The 24,340-nt window shown below is 39.8% G+C and overlaps 1 protein-coding gene across 2 annotated transcripts; it reads right to left on the bottom strand.

Moving 5' to 3' along the window:
- Positions 1–20,977: 20,977 nt before the first annotated feature.
- Positions 20,978–23,767, bottom strand: LOC131269091 (uncharacterized Golgi apparatus membrane protein-like protein CG5021). 2 transcript variants are annotated; one of them, XM_058271408.1, is made up of 4 exons: positions 23,600–23,767; positions 23,459–23,538; positions 23,038–23,401; positions 20,978–21,328 (listed from the first exon to the last, which is right to left on the bottom strand). In XM_058271408.1, exons 1-4 carry the CDS (start codon positions 23,612–23,614, stop codon positions 21,119–21,121), a joined length of 669 nt encoding a protein of 222 aa, XP_058127391.1. In that variant the 5' UTR covers positions 23,615–23,767; the 3' UTR covers positions 20,978–21,118. The 2 variants fall into 2 exon arrangements, with proteins under 2 accessions (XP_058127391.1, XP_058127393.1); XM_058271410.1 differs by having other exon boundaries at positions 23,038–23,360; positions 23,600–23,763.
- Between the last annotated feature and the right edge of the window lie 573 nt (positions 23,768–24,340).

Below are 24,340 nucleotides of genomic sequence, written 5' to 3'. Positions count from 1 at the left end.
ATATTGAAAAATGATGGAATCGAACGCATAATCTCTTTTCTATGTTTATTTCCGCTGTAAAATGTGCTGAAATCATTTGACGTGCATTATGGACATGCTTTTTAACTTTTTTATTCTGTATAGTTACGTACAAAAGTACAAATACGTTTGGAATTTGACAAATTTGTTGATCATTAATCAAATCGACGTTATTTATTTAAGTTTTGCAAAAATGAAAACGGTTTGAAAAATTGACTAAGTCCCAAAAGAGCGAGTACGAAAATTCGGGGTCGAAGGTGGGAGTAGGATGGCCTGCTGATTGTAGCAATTGACCGTTGACGATGTTGCACATCGTTTGAAAAGTGTGGGCCAATGAGGGGTGGAAACGGGTGGAGACGGGAGAGACGTAGACGTGACATGGAATTTTGAGTTACCGCTGCCCGCAGGGATTGATGGTTCTAGTTGCCGAAACGCATGTCACGGAAGTTGAAGTGATCAGTTTCACATACCAGGATACCGTGTCGAATCTTGTTTGTCTAACTCGCGACATACTGGAGGAGTTGCAATATATGCCAGAGATTCGGTTGTTTTCAAAGTTTTATTAAATGAAATGAAAGAGGGCAACTGGTTTTTGGGTATTGCGGTTGCTCGCGGTGTAACAGCGGCGAACTATGGAGTTGTTTATCATTCACCTAGTTCTAGTGACTCTGGGTTCGTGGGTGTTTTGGAGGGGTGGCTGGACAGATTCATCGATTTCAATAAACGTAATATTGTGGTTGGTGACTTTAATATCGATTGGTTGAACACTGAAAAGTCGGTTCCTTTAGAAAGAGCAATGGAAGCAGTCAACTTGAAACAAATGGTTAACCAGCCGACTCGCATCACGAGGCTGAGTAGAACTCTGATTGATCATGTATACTGCAATTTCGAGTCTTTGTCAGTTGCTATGGTGTCGGCTCTCAAGATAACTGACCACGAGACTCTAGGGTTGAGCCTTCGTAATGAGCATTCCAACATTGTCCAAAAACGTATTTCTTTAGAGTTACGTTAGAGAGGGTTTGCAGAGTACAATTTCTGGTTTTAACGAAACGGGTAAAGTATTGTGGGATGCTATGAAAAACGCCATGAAAACCTTCACAGTGAACCGAACTATTGCCTGTAGGGATTCAAACAAGTGGTACAACACAGATCTAGCAAGACTTAAGAGCAGGCGGGACTGTGCCTATGCAAAGTTCTTAAGGACAAACATTTCTCAGCAGTTGCAGTGGTGGGAATACACCGCTTTGAGGAATGAATATACACAACGTCTGAAAGAAACAAGGCAACAGTTTTTTAGCAACCAGATTAGGGACCACCAAGGTAATAGCAGGGAACTGTGGAAAATCCTCAAGTCCATGCTGAAGCTAGAGGATAAGCCTGGTTTAAATGTAACATTTGAAGGATGCGCCATTTTTGAGGAAAGCACCATTGCTGAAAGATTTAACACTTTTTTTGTTGATAGTGTCAACTCTATTCATCAAAGTATTCCTTCCGTGGCTGAACCTTTGGCATTGAGACCAAATAGCAACCCAAGACAACTATTCAGGTTCGAACCAATATCGATTGAAAAGCTCAAATCGATTTGTTTTAGCTTAGAGAACAAGGCTGGAATTAGCAAAGTAAATGCTCAGGTACTGCGTGACTGTTTCCATGTAGTTGGGGGAGTTCTTCTTTCACTGATCAACCAATCATTGGAGGAGGGTATTTTTCCTGACTCGTGGAGGGAGTCTCTAGTAGTGCCAATTCCTAAAGTGTCAGGAGCCACCAATGCGGAGGAGTTTCGTCCGATTAACATGCTTCATATACTTGAAAAGGTGTTGGAACTTGTTGTCAAACAACAACTTGTCCAGTATCTTGACAGGAATAACTTGCTGGTGGAGGAACAGTCAGGCTATAGAGAAGGACATTCTTGTGAATCTGCGCTGAACCTTTTATTAGCTAAGTGGAAGGAGTTAATGGAGCGAAAACAACCGATTGTTGCAGTGTTCTTGGATTTGAAACGGGCGTTTGAAACGATATCGCGACCTTTGTTATTGGAAACAATCAAAAGGTTCGGTATCGATGGAGTTGAGTTCGAATGGTTCGCATCTTATCTCAGTGGAAGAACGCAACGAACAATTTTCATGAACTGTTGTTCAAACCCTATCGAAAACACCCTTGGGGTTCCACAAGGGAGTGTTCTTGGTCCAGTGTTGTTTATTATGTATATAAACGACATAAAAAAGGTTTTACAGTCATGTGAAATCAAACTTTTGCGGACGATACAGTCTTGTTTGTCTCGCGGAAAGATTTTAACAGACCAAGGAGCTTTTGAATGTCGATTTAGATGCCTTAGATGGTTGGTTAAAGTACAAGAAATTGGCCTTAAACATCAAGAAGACCAAATTTATAGTATTGTCTTCGAGACAAATTACTGACCAATCAGCTATTGTCATCAATCAGGAACCAATCGATAGAGTCTCCCAGATAAAATATCTGGGAGTTATATTAGACGAAAAACTGTCTTTTGGGCCTCATATTGACAATGTCACCTCAAAAGTGGCAAAAAAGTGTGGTGTGATTAGCAGATTGGCAACAATCTGATTTTTTTCGGAAAAGTTCAGCTCTACAAATCGTTAATAGCATCGCACTTTGATTTCTGTGCATCAATTTTATTTCTCGGCAATCAAACACAGTTACAGAGACTGCAGAGGTTGCAAAACAGAGTCATGCGAATGATTTTGTGTTGCGGCTGGTATACTCCTTCGGTTGTTATGCTCGACGTCTTACAATGGATGTCGGTCAAACAGCGGATAGTGTTCCAAACTGTAGTCTTTGTGTACAAAATTTTGAAAGGCCTCGTACCAGCGTATTTGGGGGAAAGGATAGTGGTTGGGTCTGACGTGCATCGGTATCACACTCGTAGTGCCGATGAGCCGAGACTTCCCAGCTATCTGTCTGGAAACGCCCGAAATTCGTTATTTTTTAAAGGAGTACAATGGTACAACAGGATGTCGAGAGAGATTAAACAAGCGCGAATCCTAAGGGAGTTCAAACGCCTATGCGCCGTATACGTGAAGCAGGTGGTCTGACGCTGTGCTTGTAATGTATTTAGTAAATGTTGTAGTTTTTGAGCCCCGTAGTATTGCATTTGTCAACACGGTCTTTGACTATGGTGATGATGAGTAAAAAAATGAACAGGGACTTTTTATTTTTATTATTTAATTTAACTTAATAGAATGAATGAGTCTACATAGTTTTGAGACACGCACGCGTAAATGAGGACAATTGGTGGACATGGCTGTACGAAAAGAACTAGTAGTATCTACACTTCTCGCTGTAGTTGGGTCCCTTTCTGTTCTTGATAGTGGCACCACATTATCAACCAATGGTAATTGGCGGTGTGAACAACAAACAGAGCAGATATACCCTTTTACACTCCGGAAGGTGGTGCCTCGTTAACCTTGGGGGACTCGGCGATTTGCCTTTCGAGGTGATTGCTCGGGACCGTTGTATGCAAGGAACAAGATCAGGTCCCTTAAGTAGTACTGGTGGGTTTCACCACACTATCAACCATTGATAGCTGGCGGTGTTAACCAAAACTGTGCGAAAATACCTGCCCTACTCACCTGGGAAATACCTAACCACGTTCTATTGAGTTTTTGCTATGCTAGGACTTATTTTCACTACAAAAACCGTAAGCATCAGGAGTGAATTGCTCCCTACATGTCAGCTTTTATAATACTGTTTAAATGAAATACCGAAAGTGGACTCAACAGATAGAAATGGGAGATGAAACATCAAAATGTTGCTAGAGGGAATTGAAAACAGAAAGAAGACTGAGTAAGTGAAGTGAGATATTTACTGTGAATGTTTATGTCTTTGATTCTCAAGCGTTTGATGTGTTTCTGCTATTGAGTTGAGTCTTCGCTTTGGTAGGTCTTGTCTTAGCTGTGAACTGCAAGCACCAGCTTTGCTTTCACTCCCTACATGTCAGCTTTAGCGAATGCAGGCCAGAATCATCATCGATAGAGAACATAACAAATAGCAAAAGCAAATAAATGATAAATATGCTGCTAGAGGCAATCGAAGTAGCAAGGCGAATGAATCGGAGAAATAAGATGTTAATTTTGAATGTTTATATTTTTGTTTGTTGCTGGTTTGGTACTTTTCTATTGAGTTTTTGCTATGCTAGGTCTGATTTTCACTACAAAAAACGTAAGCATCAGGAGTGATTTGCTCCCTACATGTCAGCTTTTATAATACTGTTTAAATGAAATACCGAAAGTGGACTCAACAGATAGAAATGGGAGATGAAACATCAAAATGTTGCTAGAGGGAATTGAAAACAGAAAGAAGACTGAGTAAGTGAAGTGAGATATTTACTGTGAATGTTTATGTCTTTGATTCTCAAGCATTTGATGTGTTTCTGCTATTGAGTTGAGTCTTCACTTTGGTAGGTCTTGTCTTCGCTGTGAACTGCAAGCACCAGCTTTGCTTTCACTCCCTACATGTCAGCTTTAGCGAATGCTGGCCAGAATCATCATCGATAGAGAACATAACAAATAGCAAAAGCAAATAAATGATAAATATGCTGCTAGAGGCAATCGACGAAGCAAGGAGAATGAGTCGAAGAAATTATATGTTCATTTTGAATGTGAAAACGCCAGGCAATGATCCTGCACGGTTTTCACCAAGCCCGGAGTCGCAACTCAGACGAGGAAGCGAAGGGATGAGACAGGTTTGGACACCAGTCGATTGTAGCTAAGAATTCTGAATTTATTTAAAAGAATGCGAAGCATATAGAACAAGGATATGCTCCGCTAGCGCTACTTAAATCTACCCTACTTACACAATTTTCCCTACTTAATACAGCTACCCTTGTAGCTACGGAACACGGAAACAGCAGAGCTTGTGTGCGGGAAGAAAATATTATACGCGGAGGTAAATACTATCGTACGCAAGTAAACTAAGCCGACCTTAGATACTAATGCGTATGTGGGCGTGGCCACGCGCGCATCCTATCCTAATTGCCCTACCTATCTTCCTTCCTGCCCTAGCTAGCTTCTTTGTTCCGCATTGCCCTTGTCCCTATCTATCCTTGCTCTATCTTATTGGCGTGGCCCTATCTATCCTATTCTATCCTTCCTCATCATTATAATCTATATTAACCTTATCCTAGCGACCTATATTTATCTTATCCTAATAAAGCTTCCTACGCAAGCTCGGCTGAGCTTATGTAGGAGCTTTCCGTCGGCCACAGAATGTTTATGTTTGTGATTGTTGCAGGTTTGGTATGTCTTTACTTTTCTGTTGAGTTTTTGCTATGCTAGGTCTTTTTTTCACTGTAAAACGTACGCACCGGGAGTGATTTGCTCCCTACATGTCAGCTTTTATAATACTGTTTAAATGAAATACCGAACGTGGACTCAACAGATAGAAGTGGGAGATGGAGATGAAACATCAAAATGTTGCTAGAGGGAATTGAAAACAGAAAGAAGACTGAGTAAGTGAAGTGAGATATTCACTGTGAATGTTTATGTCTTTGATTCTCAAGCGTTTGATGTGTTTCTGCTATTGAGTTGAGTCTTCACTTTGGTAGGTCTTGTCTTCGCTGTGAACTGCAAGCACCAGCTTTGCTTGCACTCCCTACATGTCAGCTTTAGCGAATGCTGGGTAAAATAATCATCGATATAGAGCATAACAAATAGCAAAAGCAAATATGAGATAAATATGCTGCTAAAGGCAATCGAAGTAGCAAGGAGAATGAGTCGGAGAAATAAGATGTTCATTTTGAATGTTTATATTTTTGTTTGTTGCTGGTTTGGTATGTCTTTACTTTTCTATTGGGTTTTTGCTATACTAGGACTTATTTTCTCTAAAAAACGTAAGCATCAGGAGTGATTTGCTCCCTACATGTCAGCTTTTATAATACTGCTTAAATGAAGTACCGAAAGTGGACTCAACAGATAGAAATGGGAGATGAAACATCAAAATGTTGCTAGAGGGAATTGAAAACAGAAAGAAGACTGAGTAAGTGAAGTGAGATATTTACTGTGAATGTTTATGTCTTTGATTCTCAAGCGTTTGATGTGTTTCTGCTATTGAGTTGAGTCTTCGCTTTGGTAGGTCTTGTCTTAGCTGTGAACTGCAAGCACCAGCTTTGCTTTCACTCCCTACATGTCAGCTTTAGCGAATGCAGGCCAGAATCATCATCGATAGAGAACATAACAAATAGCAAAAGCAAATAAATGATAAATATGCTGCTAGAGGCAATCGAAGTAGCAAGGCGAATGAATCGGAGAAATAAGATGTTAATTTTGAATGTTTATATTTTTGTTTGTTGCTGGTTTGGTACTTTTCTATTGAGTTTTTGCTATGCTAGGACTTATTTTCACTACAAAAAACGTAAGCATCAGGAGTGATTTGCTCCCTACATGTCAGCTTTTATAATACTGTTTAAATGAAATACCGAAAGTGGACTCAACAGATAGAAATGGGAGATGAAACATCAAAATGTTGCTAGAGGGAATTGAAAACAGAAAGAAGACTGAGTAAGTGAAGTGAGATATTCACTGTGAATGTTTATGTCTTTGATTCTCAAGCGTTTGATGTGTTTCTGCTATTGAGTTGAGTCTTCACTTTGGTAGGTCTTGTCTTCGCTGTGAACTGCAAGCACCAGCTTTGCTTTCACTCCCTACATGTCAGCTTTAGCGAATGCTGGCCAGAATCATCATCGATAGAGAACATAACAAATAGCAAAAGCAAATAAATGATAAATATGCTGCTAGAGGCAATCGAAGAAGCAAGGAGAATGAGTCGAAGAAATTATATGTTCATTTTGAATGTGAAAACGCCAGGCAATGATCCTGCACGGTTTTCTCCAAGCCCGGAGTCGCAACTCAGACGAGGAAGCGAAGGGATGAGACAGGTTTGGACACCAGTCGATTGTAGCTAAGAATTCTGAATTTATTTAAAAGAATGCGAAGCATATAGAACAAGGATATGCTCCGCTAGCGCTACTTAAATCTACCCTACTTACACAATTTTCCCTACTAAATACAGCTACCCTTGTAGCTACGGAACACGGAAACAGCAGAGCTTGTGTGCGGGAAGAAAATATTATACGCGGAGGGAAATACTATCGTACGCAAGTAAACTAAGCCGACCTTAGATACTAATGCGTATGTGGGCGTGGCCACGCGCGCATCCTATCCTAATTGCCCTACCTATCTTCCTTCCTGCCCTAGCTAGCTTCTTTGTTCCGCATTGCCCTTGTCCCTATCTATCCTTGCTCTATCTTATTGGCGCGGCCCTATCTATCCTATTCTATCCTTCCTCATCATTATAATCTATATTAACCTTATCCTAGCGACCTATATTTATCTTATCCTAATAAAGCTTCCTACGCAAGCTCGGCTGAGCTTATGTAGGAGCTTTCCGTCGGCCACAGAATGTTTATGTTTGTGATTGTTGCAGGTTTGGTATGTCTTTACTTTTCTGTTGAGTTTTTGCTATGCTAGGTCTTTTTTTCACTGTAAAACGTACGCACCGGGAGTGATTTGCTCCCTACATGTCAGCTTTTATAATACTGTTTAAATGAAATACCGAACGTGGACTCAACAGATAGAAGTGGGAGATGGAGATGAAACATCAAAATGTTGCTAGAGGGAATTGAAAACAGAAAGAAGACTGAGTAAGTGAAGTGAGATATTCACCGTGAATGTTTATGTCTTTGATTCTCAAGCGTTTGATGTTTTTGTGCTATTGAGTTGAGTCTTCACTTTGGTAGGTCTTGTCTTCGCTGTGAACTGCAAGCACCAGCTTTGCTTTCACTCCCCACATGTCAGCTTTAGCGAATGCTGGCCAGAATCATCATCGATAGAGAACATAACAAATAGCAAAAGCAAATAAGAGATAAATATGCTGCTAGAGGCAATCGAAGTAGCAAGGAGAATGAGTCGGAGAAATAAGATATTCATTTTGAATATTTATATTTTTGTTTGTTGCTGGTTTGGTATGTCTTCACTTATCTATTGGGTTTTTGCTATACTAGGACTTATTTTCTCTAAAAAACGTAAGCATCAGGAGTGATTTGCTCCCTACATGTCAGCTTTTATAATACTGTTTAAATGAAATACCGAACGTGGACTCAACAGATAGAAGTGGGAGATGGAGATGAAACATCAAAATGTTGCTAGAGGGAATTGAAAACAGAAAGAAGACTGAGTAAGTGAAGTGAGATATTTACTGTGAATGTTTATGTCTTTGATTCTCAAGCATTTGATGTGTTTCTGCTATTGAGTTGAGTCTTCACTTTGGTAGGTCTTGTCTTCGCTGTGAACTGCAAGCACCAGCTTTGCTTTCACTCCCTACATGTCAGCTTTAGCGAATGCAGGCCAGAATCATCATCAATAGAGAACATAACAAATAGCAAAAGCAAATAAATGATAAATATGCTGCTAGAGGCAATCGAAGTAGCAAGGCGAATGAATCGGAGAAATAAGATGTTAATTTTGAATGTTTATATTTTTGTTTGTTGCTGGTTTGGTACTTTTCTATTGAGTTTTTGCTATGCTAGGACTTATTTTCACTACAAAAAACGTAAGCATCAGGAGTGATTTGCTCCCTACATGTCAGCTTTTATAATACTGTTTAAATGAAATACCGAAAGTGGACTCAACAGATAGAAATGGGAGATGAAACATCAAAATGTTGCTAGAGGGAATTGAAAACAGAAAGAAGACTGAGTAAGTGAAGTGAGATATTCACTGTGAATGTTTATGTCTTTGATTCTCAAGCGTTTGATGTGTTTCTGCTATTGAGTTGAGTCTTCGCTTTGGTAGGTCTTGTCTTAGCTGTGAACTGCAAGCACCAGCTTTGCTTTCACTCCCTACATGTCAGCTTTAGCGAATGCTGGCCAGAATCATCATCGATAGAGAACATAACAAATAGCAAAAGCAAATAAATGATAAATATGCTGCTAGAGGCAATCGAAGAAGCAAGGAGAATGAGTCGAAGAAATTATATGTTCATTTTGAATGTGAAAACGCCAGGCAATGATCCTGTACGGTTTTCTCCAAGCCCGGAGTCGCAACTCAGACGAGGAAGCGAAGGGATGAGACAGGTTTGGACACCAGTCGATTGTAGCTAAGAGTAGTAGTATATATTTTTTATAGAGGTTTTGAGCCGGGTGGCTTCTTTCAGCTCTTTGTAGCTAAGAATTCTGAATTTATTTAAAAGAATGCGAAGCATATAGAACAAGGATATGCTCCGCTAGCGCTACTTAAATCTACCCTACTTACACAATTTTCCCTACTTAATACAGCTACCCTTGTAGCTACGGAACACGGAAACAGCAGAGCTTGTGTGCGGGAAGAAAATATTATGGTGGCCACGCGCGCATCCTATCCTAATTGCCCTACCTATCTTCCTACCTGCTCTAGCTAGCTTCTTTGTTCCGCATTGCCCTTGTCCCTATCTATCCTTGTTCTATCTTATTGGCGCAGCCCTATCTATCCTATTCTATCCTTCCTCATCATTATAATCTATATTAACCTTATCCTAGCGACCTATATTTATCTTATCCTAATAAAGCTTCCTACGCAAGCTCGGCTGAGCTTACGTAGGAGCTTTCCGTCGGCCACAGAATGTTTATGTTTGTGATTGTTGCAGGTTTGGTATGTCTTTACTTTTCTGTTGAGTTTTTGCTATGCTAGGTCTTTTTTTCACTGTAAAACGTACGCACCGGGAGTGATTTGCTCCCTACATGTCAGCTTTTATAATACTGTTTAAATGAAATACCGAACGTGGACTCAACAGATAGAAGTGGGAGATGGAGATGAAACATCAAAATGTTGCTAGAGGGAATTGAAAACAGAAAGAAGACTGAGTAAGTGAAGTGAGATATTCACCGTGAATGTTTATGTCTTTGATTCTCAAGCGTTTGATGTTTTTGTGCTATTGAGTTGAGTCTTCACTTTGGTAGGTCTTGTCTTCGCTGTGAACTGCAAGCACCAGCTTTGCTTTCACTCCCCACATGTCAGCTTTAGCGAATGCTGGCCAGAATCATCATCGATAGAGAACATAACAAATAGCAAAAGCAAATAAGAGATAAATATGCTGCTAGAGGCAATCGAAGTAGCAAGGAGAATGAGTCGGAGAAATAAGATATTCATTTTGAATATTTATATTTTTGTTTGTTGCTGGTTTGGTATGTCTTCACTTATCTATTGGGTTTTTGCTATACTAGGACTTATTTTCTCTAAAAAACGTAAGCATCAGGAGTGATTTGCTCCCTACATGTCAGCTTTTATAATACTGTTTAAATGAAATACCGAACGTGGACTCAACAGATAGAAGTGGGAGATGGAGATGAAACATCAAAATGTTGCTAGAGGGAATTGAAAACAGAAAGAAGACTGAGTAAGTGAAGTGAGATATTTACTGTGAATGTTTATGTCTTTGATTCTCAAGCATTTGATGTGTTTCTGCTATTGAGTTGAGTCTTCACTTTGGTAGGTCTTGTCTTCGCTGTGAACTGCAAGCACCAGCTTTGCTTTCACTCCCTACATGTCAGCTTTAGCGAATGCAGGCCAGAATCATCATCGATAGAGAACATAACAAATAGCAAAAGCAAATAAATGATAAATATGCTGCTAGAGGCAATCGAAGTAGCAAGGCGAATGAATCGGAGAAATAAGATGTTAATTTTGAATGTTTATATTTTTGTTTGTTGCTGGTTTGGTACTTTTCTATTGAGTTTTTGCTATGCTAGGACTTATTTTCTCTAAAAAACGTAAGCATCAGGAGTGATTTGCTCCCTACATGTCAGCTTTTATAATACTGTTTAAATGAAATACCGAACGTGGACTCAACAGATCGAAATGGGACATGAAACATCAAAATGTTGCTAGAGGGAATTGAAAACAGAAAGAAGACTGAGTAAGTGAAGTGAGATATTCACTGTGAATGTTTATGTCTTTGATTCTCAAGCGTTTGATGTGTTTCTGCTATTGAGTTGAGTCTTCACTTTGGTAGGTCTTGTCTTCGCTGTGAACTGCAAGCACCAGCTTTGCTTTCACTCCCTACATGTCAGCTTTAGCGAATGCTGGGTAAAATAATCATCGATAAAGAGCATAACAAATAGCAAAAGCAAATATGAGATAAATATGCTGCTAAAGGCAATCGAAGAAGCAAGGCGAATGAGTCGGAGGGATAAAATGTTCATTTTGAATGCTTATATTTGTGATTGTTGCAGGTTTGGCACTATTCCATTGAGTTTTTGCTATGCTAGGACTTGTTTTTACTGCAAACGTAAGCATCAGGAGTGAATTGCTCCCTACATGTCAGCTTTTATAATACTGTTTAAATGAAATACCGAAAGTGGACTCAACAGATAGAAATGGGAGATGAAACATCAAAATGTTGCTAGAGGGAATTGAAAACAGAAAGAAGACTGAGTAAGTGAAGTGAGATATTTACTGTGAATGTTTATGTCTTTGATTCTCAAGCGTTTGATGTGTTTCTGCTATTGAGTTGAGTCTTCACTTTGGTAGGTCTTGTCTTCGCTGTGAACTGCAAGCACCAGCTTTGCTTTCACTCCCCACATGTCAGCTTTAGCGAATGCTTGCCAGAATCATCATCGATAGAGAACATAACAAATAGCAAAAGCAAATATGAGATAAATATGCTGCTAAAGGCAATCGAAGTAGCAAGGAGAATGAGTCGGAGAAATAAGATGTTCATTTTGAATGTTTATGTTTGTAAATGTTGCAGGTTTGGTACTTTTCTATTGAGTTTTTGCTATGCTAGGACTTATTTTCACTACAAAAAACGTAAGCATCAGGAGTGATTTGCTCCCTACATGTCAGCTTTTATAATACTGTTTAAATGAAATACCGAAAGTGGACTCAACAGATAGAAATGGGAGATGAAACATCAAAATGTTGCTAGAGGGAATTGAAAACAGAAAGAAGACTGAGTAAGTGAAGTGAGATATTTACTGTGAATGTTTATGTCTTTGATTCTCAAGCGTTTGATGTGTTTCTGCTATTGAGTTGAGTCTTCGCTTTGGTAGGTCTTGTCTTAGCTGTGAACTGCAAGCACCAGCTTTGCTTTCACTCCCTACATGTCAGCTTTAGCGAATGCTGGCCAGAATCATCATCGATAGAGAACATAACAAATAGCAAAAGCAAATAAATGATAAATATGCTGCTAGAGGCAATCGAAGAAGCAAGGAGAATGAGTCGAAGAAATTATATGTTCATTTTGAATGTTTATATTTTTGTTTGTTGCGGGTTCGGTAGGTCTTTACTTTTCTATTGAGTTTTTGCTATACTAGGACTTATTTTCTCTAAAAAACGTAAGCATCAGGAGTGATTTGCTCCCTACATGTCAGCTTTTATAATACTGTTTAAATGAAATACCGAAAGTGGACTCAACAGATAGAAATGGGAGATGAAACATCAAAATGTTGCTAGAGGGAATTGAAAACAGAAAGAAGACTGAGTAAGTGAAGTGAGATATTCACTGTGAATGTTTATGTCTTTGATTCTCAAGCGTTTGATGTGTTTCTGCTATTGAGTTGAGTCTTCACTTTGGTAGGTCTTGTCTTCGCTGTGAACTGCAAGCACCAGCTTTGCTTTCACTCCCTACATGTCAGCTTTAGCGAATGCTGGCCAGAATCAACATCGATAGAGAACATAACAAATAGCAAAAGCAAATAAATGATAAATATGCTGCTAGAGGCAATCGAAGAAGCAAGGAGAATGAGTCGAAGAAATTATATGTTCATTATGAATGTGAAAACGCCAGGCAATGATCTTGTACGGTTTTCTCCAAGCCCGGAGTCGCAACTCAGACGAGGAAGCGAAGGGATGAGACAGGTTTGGACACCAGTCGATTGTAGCTAAGAATTCGGAATTTATTTAATAGAATGCGAAGCATATAGAGCAAGGATATGCTACGCTAGCGCTACTTAAATCTACCCTACTTACACAATTTTCCCTACTAAATACAGCTACCGGAACACGGAAACAGCAGAGCTTGTGTGCGGGAAGAAAATATTATACGCGGAGGGAAATACTATCGTACGCAAGTAAACTAAGCCGACCTTAGATACTAATGCGTATGTGGGCGTGGCCACGCGCGCATCCTATCCTAATTGCCCTACCTATCTTCCTTCCTGCCCTAGCTAGCTTCTTTGTTCCGCATTGCCCTTGTCCCTATCTATCCTTGCTCTATCTTATTGGCGCAGCCCTATCTATCCTATTCTATCCTTCCTCATCATTATAATCTATAGTTATAACTGGTATAACGGGTAGTGTCAGGTGTGACCCGAGCATATGTCATCTACTCTCCGTCAGCACCTGTCACTAGAGATCAGGAAGATAGAACGGTCTCTTTGAACTGGATCGTCTAGGAGAACGGACGGATAATAAATCAATTGGTCGATCATCGAGACACGACACATTATTGGCGCAGCCTGTAGGATGTGAGTATAGTGGACAGGTTAAAACAGTGCAAATTAGTGATTCCCTTTTTTTGTGATCCTTTGTGTAAGAGTACCCGAAACTCGTTTTTTTATTAATCGTAGTTTCATCTCCGATCGATCGTCAAAGATCGGGTGATTTGTGGTGCCGCCGTCCTGTAAGCACGTGCTCACATCAATTTCCTTTGTCCTATCTATTGTCTCCTCTGACCCAGTTTTTTTCTTTCTCTCTCGTGTTTGATTGGAATTAGATTTGTGCGCACTACTAGATAGACGCAAGATCTAGAAGTAGAATCACACTACCAGATAGATGATTTTTGCTTTTTGTTCCAAACGAGCACATTTTTGAGTTAACCTCGAAAAGAGAAAAGAACGGAAAGAGCATCGAACTTGGCGTTCGAAACAGATAGTGCGCGCTACTAGATAGACGCGTTATCTAAACACAAAACCGCACTACCAGATAGACGACTTCTGTGTTTTATTGTATTTTTTTTTTCTGTGTGATTGTATGAGTGACGTTGAAAACACATTATTCGTCAGTGATAGCGAAAACAGTGTCGACTTTGTAGATTCTAATAGCACATATTCTGATAGACAATTTATCGAAAATTAGGAATGATGCTGCTCGAAGAATCGCAATCACAATCTAACACATTAGAAGTACTAAACCAAGTATTGTGTCAAATAATCAGTTTAAATGCAAAATTGGAACACATATGTGCAAAACAAGAAGCGTGTGTAACCTCAGTACAAAGGCCATCGAACCCTAGAAACACGTGTTCATCGAACACGGTAATAGAGCCTGTTTTATTGCCTGTTCTTCTTCTTGGCGTAACGACCTCTTGGTCATGCCTGCCCGTTAAGGGCTTACGAGACTTGTTTCCCTGTTGTACGTGGATAGTCAGTCCTCTCGTACAGGGGAGGGTCCGGTCTCGGTTGGGATTCGAACCCTTGCCGTCGAGGTGCTGAGCCTCGGCGCTCATGGGCCGAGTTTCTAACCGGCGCTACCGCTCGGCTGTCGCGGACCCCCAGCCTGTTGGTGATAGTTTTATTCGGATTCCCGATCCAATTAAATCAATTCCTCCCTACGATGGAAACCATAAACAATTACAGTCGTGGATAACAGTGGCCGAAAACACACTTAAAATTTTTAAAGATTTAGTGAGCACCCAAGTGTATGATATTTACGTACGGGCAATTTTGAATAAAATTACTGGGAATGCTAAGGACGTGTTGTGTCAAGCAGGAAATCCGATACATTTTAGTGAGGTAAAAACAGTGCTGTTAAAATCTTTTGGTAACACATTAAGGCAAAACCCTTCGGATTCTAAACAACATTACTCTGAAACTACTAACTCGGAAAGCACTAGTTTACAAACCATTAGTTCTGCTGAAAATGTTGGTGACTATTACGTCCCCAATACTGAACGTACAGGTAACCCTTTTTGTTATCAATTATTTTTTAAAACGGCAGATACTAATTCAGTTTGTATACTATCACCATTCCCGATTTTACGTAGAACAATTATCATCCACAACAATTCAGTTCACTCAGCTACAAAGTTTACGCCCAACGAGTCGTTGCTATTCAACAATACCAACAATAGAACACCAGAGAAAATAAGTTTTAAAGCGATAGAATTGTTCTCTAAGGCGAAGAATAACATGGTGAAGGCATCAACCAGACAGACAGCTGGAAATAATGTAAAATGTCCTCCACCTACGTTAAACGAAAACCAGCAAGTTTATATTACGCCTAATATTAGGACAAAATCACAACCTCGCGCAACAAAAGTTGTAGCAAAACACGTGGAAGAAAAAACGTTCGAAAACGCAAGAGGCGTGAAACGACACAAGGCCAAAATTAAAAGGCTAAAACAATGCTAGTTAGGAAACTCTTTTCTACCTTCTTTTTCATTATTTTTCTTCAAATTTTGTTTTCAATTTTTCATCTATTAGTTTATTGATTATTTCAAATAACGGAATCCATTAACATTACAAATTAAGCTTCCTTTGTAAATACGTTAAAGGTGAATGCACACACAATACGTTTAGATTAGGTTCGTTTAGGGCTAGTATTAAGAAAAAAAGAACTATTATAACGAAATATGAAAAAATGTATAACTCCGCACTTCTTCGGACGAGGACGACCGACTTTCACCCCCCGGAGAAGTTCTAACTGGTATAACGGGTAGTGTCAGGTGTGACCCGAGTATATGTCATCTACTCTCCGTCAGCACCTGTCACTAGAGATCAGGAAGATAGAACGGTCTCTTTGAACTGGATCGTCTAGGAGAACGGACGGATAATAAATCAATCGGTCGATCATCGAGAACACGACACATTATTCTATATTAACCTTATCCTAGCGACCTATATTTATCTTATCCTAATAAAGCTTCCTACGCAAGCTCGGCTGAGCTTACGTAGGAGCTTTCCGTCGGCCACATAATGTTTATATTTGTGATTGTTGCAGGTTTGGTATGTCTTTACTTTTCTGTTGAGTTTTTGCTATGCTACGACTTGTTTTCACTGTAAAACGTAAGCACCGGGAGTGATTTGCTCCCTACATGCCAGCTTTTATAATACTGTTTAAATGAAATACCGAAAGAGGACTCAACAGATAGAAATGGGACATGAAACATCAAAATGTTGCTAGAGGGAATTGAAAACAGAAAGAAGACTGAGTAGGTGAAGTGAGATATTTACTGTGAATGTTTATGTCTTTGATTCTCAAGCGTTTGATGTGTTTCTGCTATTGAGTTGAGTCTTCGCTTTGGTAGGTCTTGTCTTCGCTGTGAACTGCAAGCACCAGCTTTGCTTTCACTCCCTACATGTCAGCTTTAGCGAATGCTGGCCAGAATCATCATCGATAGAGAACATAACAAATAGCAAAAGCAAATAAATGATAAATATGCTGCTAGAGGCAATCGAAGAAGCAAGGAGAATGAGTCGAAGAAATTATATGTTCATTTTGAATGTGAAAACGCCAGGCAATGATCCTGCACGGTTTTCTCCAAGCCCGGAGTCGCAACTCAGACGAGGAAGCGAAGGGATGAGACAGGTTTGGACACCAGTCGATTGTAGCTAAGAATTCGGAATTTATTTAATAGAATGCGAAGCATATAGAGCAAGGATATGCTACGCTAGCGCTACTTAAATCTACCCTACTTACACAATTTTCCCTACTAAATACAGCTACCGGAACACGGAAACAGCAGAGCTTGTGTGCGGGAAGAAAATATTATACGCGGAGGGAAATACTATCGTACGCAAGTAAACTAAGCCGACCTTAGATACTAATGCGTGCGTGGGCGTGGCCACGCGCGCATCCTATCCTAATTGCCCTACCTATCTTCCTACCTGCTCTAGCTAGCTTCTTTGTTCCGCATTGCCCTTGTCTCTATCTATCCTGCTCTATCTTATTGGCGCAGCCCTATCTATCCTATTCTATCCTTCCTCATCATTCTATTATATAAAAGTCACCGTTGTCTGTATATATATATATATATGTATGTGATCGCATCACGCAAAATCTATTGGGCCGATTTACATCAAACTTGGCAGGAAGGTAGCTAATTTTCCAGGATTGAATCATCTGAACTTCGTTTGTTGATATTCCCATACCACCCTACCCCTCCCGAACACCTATCCTCTAAAATTAATGAAAAACAAGTTTAAGTCAACGGTTATTGAACAAATTTTCACAAAAATTGGTACAAATACTGCTTACATAGGGACATATCATGGGTTAAAATTTCATCCATCTAAGGGAAGGGGAAAGGGGAGTTCTCCCACTACCCCATACCTCAAAAATGGTAAAAATGCAATATGGGTATCAATTTCGCAGTATTTGTGGTCTGTAAATCGAATGGTCTCATTCTTAATGTTCAATCTTAGCTAAGACTCCCTCTACCGTCCTCCTCTCCAGCAAAACAATAGCAATTCTCAGAACAAAAAGCGTCAACTCTGATCACATGTATTCAACGCAAAATCTGCTAAGTTTACCTATACCAAACTAGGCTGGAGTGTAGCTAATTTTTTATGATTTCTAATGTCCTCCTTCCCTTTCCCCAACCGAACACCTTTCCCTATCACCGAAAACCGAACACCTAAAATGATGAAAAATAATAATAATTCAACAATTATGGCATGGGTTTTTACAAAATTTGGTACACATACAACTTAAATATGTAGTCATCTTCTAAAAACATTTCATCCATGTACAGGAAAGGATAAGAGGGGCTACCATCTTACCTCTATATCTCAACAATGGTTTAAAAGCAATATGGGTATCATTTTCGTAGTTTTTGGGGTCAGTAAATTAAATGGTCACAATTTTAGTGTTCAATCTCATCTCAGACTTCTTTTATCTTCTGCTACAAATATTCTCAATCACACAAAATCGAATTAATTTACACCCAACATACTAATAAGAAAGCCAATTTTCATGTGTGAAATGTCCAACATTCTTAACATTGTAAAACTCAAGATACTGAATGAAAACAATCTTTAGTTTGGAATTTTCTTTCTACCCGGATGAAATCGGGTTAATAGCTAGTAATCTATATTAACCTTATCCTAGCGACCTATATTTATCTTATCCTAATAAAGCTTCCTACGCAAGCTCGGCTGAGCTTACGTAGGAGCTTTCCGTCGGCCACAGAATGTTTATGTTTGTGATTGTTGCAGGTTTGGTATGTCTTTACTTTTCTATTGAGTTTTTGCTATGCTACGACTTGTTTTCACTGTAAAACGTAAGCACCGGGAGTGATTTGCTCCCTACATGTCAGCTTTTATAATACTGTTGAAATGAAATACCGAAACTGGACTCAACAGATAGAAATGGGACATGAAACATCAAAATGTTGCTAGAGGGAATTGAAAACAGAAAGAAGACTGAGTAAGTGAAGTGAGATATTCACTGCGAATGTTTATGTCTTTGATTCTCAAGCGTTTGATGTGTTTCTGCTATTGAGTTGAGTCTTCGCTTTGGTAGGTCTTGTCTTCGCTGTGAACTGCAAGCACCAGCTTTGCTTTCACTCCCTACATGTCAGCTTTAGCGAATGCTGGCCAGAATCATCATCGATAGAGAACATAACAAATAGCAAAAGCAAATATGAGATAAATATGCTGCTAGAGGCAATCGAAGAAGCAAGGAGAATGAGTCGAAGAAATTATATGTTCATTTTGAATGTTTATATTTTTGTTTGTTGCGGGTTCGGTAGGTCTTTACTTTTCTATTGAGTTTTTGCTATACTAGGACTTATTTTCTCTAAAAAACGTAAGCATCAGGAGTGATTTGCTCCCTACATGCCAGCTTTTATAATACTGTTTAAATGAAATACCGAAAGTGGACTCAACAGATAGAAATGGGAGATGAAACATCAAAATGTTGCTAGAGGGAATTGAAAACAGAAAGAAGACTGAGTAAGTGAAGTGAGATATTTACTGTGAATATTTATGTCTTTGATTCTCAAGCGTTTGATGTGTTTCTGCTATTGAGTTGAGTCTTCGCTTTGGTAGGTCTTGTCTTCGCTGTGAACTGCAAGCACCAGCTTTGCTTTCACTCCCTACATGTCAGCTTTAGCGAATGCTGGCCAAAATCATCATCGATAGAGAACATAACAAATAGCAAAAGCAAATATGAGATAAATATGCTGCTAGAGGCAATCGAAGAAGCAAGGAGAATGAGTCGAAGAAATTATATGTTCATTTTGACTGTGAAAACGCCAGGCAATGATCCTGCACGGTTTTCTCCAAGCCCGGAGTCGCAACTCAGACGAGGAAGCGAAGGGATGAGACAGGTTTGGACACCAGTCGATTGTAGCTAAGAGTAGTAGTATATATTTTTTATAGAGGTTTTGAGCCGGGTGGCTTCTTTCAGCTCCTTGTAGCTAAGAATTCGTAGCTCGGCTGAGCTTACGTAGGAGCTTTCCGTCGGCCACAGAATGTTTATGTTTGTGATTGTTGCAGGTTTGGTATGTCTTTACTTTTCTGTTGAGTTTTTGCACTCCTGAGCTGGCTCCAGTCCTTCCTATCGGATCGGACGTACAGGGTCAGGGTCGGGAGGTCCCTCTCCGATCCGTTCGTTGGCCTATCTGGTGTACCTCAGGGGAGCGTCCTGTCCTCTCCTTTTCACTCTTTTCATCTCGGATTGTATCTGCGCCCTCCCACCAGAGGGCTGTTTGATGTACGCCGACGATGTCATGTTTTATCTTCCTGTGTCCTCGTCCAGTGATCCCCTCTCTCTGCAAACCTTAACAGATTCCTTCTCAGCTTGGTGCATCGCCAACGGTCTGGTGCTATGCGTGGCTTTGTAAGTGTTGTGTCATCTCTTTTGGTCGCTCTCCCGACAAACTGGTGCACAACTACCATCTCAGTGGCCTGCCCCTCCCCCGTGTGACCGTAGTCAAGGATCTGGGGGTGTGGCTGGACGATAGGCTGACATTCAGGTCGCACCTGGACTCAGTCGTCGAACGGGCCAACAGGCTGCTGGGACTCATCACCCGCATGTCATCAGAAATTCGCAACTCTCTATGCCTGAAGGCGTTGTACTGCTGCTGGGTTCGACCCATCATCGACTACGCTTGCGTTGTCTGGTCACCCGCGGGCGTCACAGCGATGGACAGGTTGGAGGGTGTGCAGAGGAAATTCACGCGTCTTGCCGTCAGGCGATTCCTGAATGACCCCTCTGCTACCTTGCCTCCCTACCCGGTCCGGTGCCGTTTGCTGGGGCTGGTTAGCGTCAAGGATCGCCACAGCCACGCTCGCTCGTTACTGATCGCTAACATCCTGCATGGCCATATAGTCTCTCCTGGACTTCTCGCAGCCGTTCCTTTCTACGTCCCGTCCTATAGGTTGCAAGTCCGTCCTCCTCTTCACATTCCTACACGCCGGTCTCTGTTTGCCCAGAATGACCCATGGCTGCGTGCGTTGTCCGACTTTAACGCCGTTGGTCACCTGTTTGACCACCACTTGTCCTTGGTCAGCTTCCGTTCTCGTCTCCTGTCCACCGTTTCCTAATCTTTATTCGTTAGCCCTATCCCGTACCCGTTATAACTCCTCTAGTCTGTGTTTATCCCTTTGTAAAGTTTTTAAGTTTGGACTTTGTATAGCCTCATGGCGAACAATTTGATAATAAAATAAATAATAATAATAATAATAATATCCGAATTTTCATAAACTCATGCAAGTAATGCATGAGGGATTTGATGTTGTATATTCTGCCAGCTCCTATACAAATGTCTTTGCGTGAACCGTTTGAGTTGAATGTCCGTTAAATTAAAGAACCTGGTTGTACCGGGCAGAATATACAACACGCATACTTACCAAAATTGTCGCGAAAAACCAGACTTATAGAATGTCGAAGTGCGTTGTACACGCGCAGTTAATGTGAAAACACGTGTTACGCAAATGTATGTTGTCACCGAGGGCAAGCCATGGAAGTATTTCTATAGAAAAAACAAATTACGGAAAGCTATGAACTAGGTTTAAGTACCTTTACTAGATTATGATAGCACGAAAGACTTTATTCGACGCCAGGCAATTTCGCCACCAATCGAAATAATAAAGTTCATTCTAGTAAAAAAATCTTTCCGGAAGATAAGAAATATACCCATACTTGTTTTAGATTACATTACTTAATCTAGTTGTACCAGACTGATTTTCGTTGCTACTGTTGCTCTGCAAATTCATCAGGTTTACTGCATTTTTTAACACTTGGCTTTTGACGAAATCTGAAGTAGTTGTAGTTAATTTTGCATTAGCACCAAAGTTGCATTTTACATAACCATACAGGTTCGCCCCATTTAACGCAAGCGCTATCAACACTAAGAGCTGGAAATAATAATGAAAAAAAAAGAATGTATGAGAATAGAGTAACAACCAAATTGACAGCTATAGTAGATTATCGAAGATACACTATCATTCAAAAGCGCACCAGCTCGCAGAAACTTATCAAAATCATCCCGTAAAATATTAACCAAACCATGGGGAATGTAGGACCATGAATAAAGTATAATGATTGACATCATCATAAGATACCGGATGGGACCTATTATTTTTCTCGGCCTGGATTGACAATATCTCGATCAATGAGTGGTGTCAGAATTAAATGAATTTTATTATTTTTCTAGATAAAAGCCTCACTCTCTGGTGTATACAGTCTTTTTTGATGGATAGAGTAAGCTTATACGAGTTGATCTGCGAAGTCCGTTATCGAATTGTGAAACCAGAATGGCATCTTGCTATCCTTCATGGCATGTGTGAACTTCGAAACACTCGAATATGCAATCCTTAGGCTTAATTATCGGCTCGACAGATTGGAGGCCGGTTTGTTGTGGGTTTCATAGATGCAAATTGTGTACACATACATAAAGAGTCAACCATTTGAAATCTTTGATGCTCATATCCGGTTCGCCAACATATTTACAAACTTATTAGATCGACAATACCGAACTTAAATATTTTACATTGATGCGTATTTAGAATCTCTTAGACAATATAGGCCCATATAATATGAAGCAGGCGTTTCCGAAAGAAAAGCACACGAGCAGCTTTTCGTGAGTTCATTGTACAACATCAAAACTAAAGTGGGATTGTAGAGTTTGCAGAATACATTCTACATCTACGAGCTCCAAATATAAGTGATCGAGGCGATCGCTTGCTGATTGACCAAGATGCAAAAATTGGATCATCTGTGAATTCACGATGATCAAACAATACAAATAATGGTGGAAGTGGTATTAGTAATGGAGGAAGTAATGATGCTTTGATGATGTTGATAGTGTTAGTCAGATAACATTTGTATGCCAAATTGCAAGTTTGATAGGTTATTGGAAAAACTTTTTTTTTTAATTTTCCAAATCTACGGTTTTTATTTTAGAATTAATTAAATTTCTGTTTTTCTAAACCATTTTTGGCCCAAAACTACAATTCATTCGACGAAATCGTTAAGATTGGCCCTGTCGTATCCTAGTTTTAATGGTAGATTGTAAATTTGATTTCTTACTTTGAAAATAAACAAAATAAACAGATTTGATTTGTATAAACAAGGATTTCTAAATTGAAAGCCAAGAAATGCAAAATACTATATGTAATGTATGCACTACACAGGTTGCGGATGCGAAGGATGGAATATGTATGTGTATGTGTGGTTCATATATATTGATTGATTCGACATCTAACCGTAGGTCTACACGGCGCTGAGACTTTCTTGCGACCGGGGTTTCTGCGACAATTTAAGTGTCCAAGTAACCAAAAAAAGCCTCAGTCGGCCATCTCGTATGTCAAAAGTGTCGCAGAAAGTCACAGCGCCGTGTAGACCTCAGTAAATAAAAAAATATTTGGTCTAAAATACATAAAAATTAAATCTTCCATACAAGACGTACTGGCCCCCGGGTAGACCAGTTATAGGTACGTACGTAGGTACTTAGGTAGAAATTGTGAAAAAAAATATTACTCCACAACGTACACAATCTACCAAAATCAAATCAACACATCCCAAAATAAGTTATTAAAATGACTTTACGGTTTTCCATACTTACCATCCACTTTAATTTGAGGCTAAATAGAGCCACAACAAAAAATAATGCCCAAAACACCGGGCAAATCACAAGCCCCATCCAAAAGATTCTAATCTCGTGTGGATTGAGAACAGCAGCGTAGTTTTCACATTTCTTTGATTCGAAAATCCAATGAGAAGTTCCGTCGTCGTCCACGTAGTTCCACCAGCGGAGGCCAGCCAGCAAGCGCCCGGTGATATTCTTTACCGTCCAAAAATCCGCAGATAACAGCAACGTCACGAAAACGAAGCTTGTGACGAAGCTATCGCTGAACCAACCGCAGAATAAATACGTTGCTATTGCGGCTGACCGGAAGACAATATGAAAAAAGGCAACGTAAGGATGCCTATCGAAAACTATGATCAATTCTTCTCAATATCTAGAAGGCTGGCGAAAAACTTACGATATTTTTTTGACAACGCCATCTTGCCTGTTCAGCTCATCTTCGTCCCCGAACAAGACAGCTTCCTCCATTGGGAAATGCTGACAATGAAGCATATTATTATCAAATGGTTCTTAATAACACTAGCGTTGAAAATATTACCATAGCAGATGCCATCCTTGAAATTGTCGCTAAAATTTTTAACAACTCGCCGGTTCTTTCTACACAAACACGATAGAGATCTCGCACAAAACAATTCGGCTTGATAAACACGACTGTATTTTTTTCGTTCCAAACCTCGTCTTCTAGGAACAAAAAAGTGTGATCGATACCAAGGTGGATCGACAAACCAGGTGAGCTCAACCAGAACAAACCGTATAAACTGCATTCAAGGTTCGCCCAAGATTACTAAACTAGAGGTTGGGTCGTCACAGCTTTTCATGTCTCTTTACCTTGTTGGTACTGATGACTAAAATGAACCAATTTTGAGGTTAGAATTGCCGGGTTTTGTAGATACACATATAGGTGTTTGCCTAAAAGTTCCAATAAAATAGATTTTCTCATACAGGAATCATATCGAACATATATTAAAACACGTTTATAATACCTGATTTGAGTCTTGCCTAGTTCACTTTTGACCAGTTCGTTGATTAATCATGAAAATGTTTGAATTATATTTTATGGTAATTTTTATTGCTAATTTCGATCCGACAAATTTTATTTGACACTATTCAAAAAAAAATGTTGTGAGCCAACCTGATATTCATGGAAACAATTTAACCTGGTAGTGCAGTTGTCAGTTGCCGGATAATCCGCCATCCGGTTAATCCGGCCCCGGATAATCGACCTCCGACTGTATATATCAAGATGATTAAGTACTGAATAGGCAAGGTGTATAAATTA

Source organism: Anopheles coustani, chromosome X (assembly GCF_943734705.1).
Source record: "Anopheles coustani chromosome X, idAnoCousDA_361_x.2, whole genome shotgun sequence".
NCBI lineage: Eukaryota > Metazoa > Arthropoda > Insecta > Diptera > Culicidae > Anopheles > Anopheles coustani.
The sequence above is the reverse complement of the archived record's forward strand: the minus strand, read 5'-3'. Positions and strand labels throughout refer to the sequence as shown.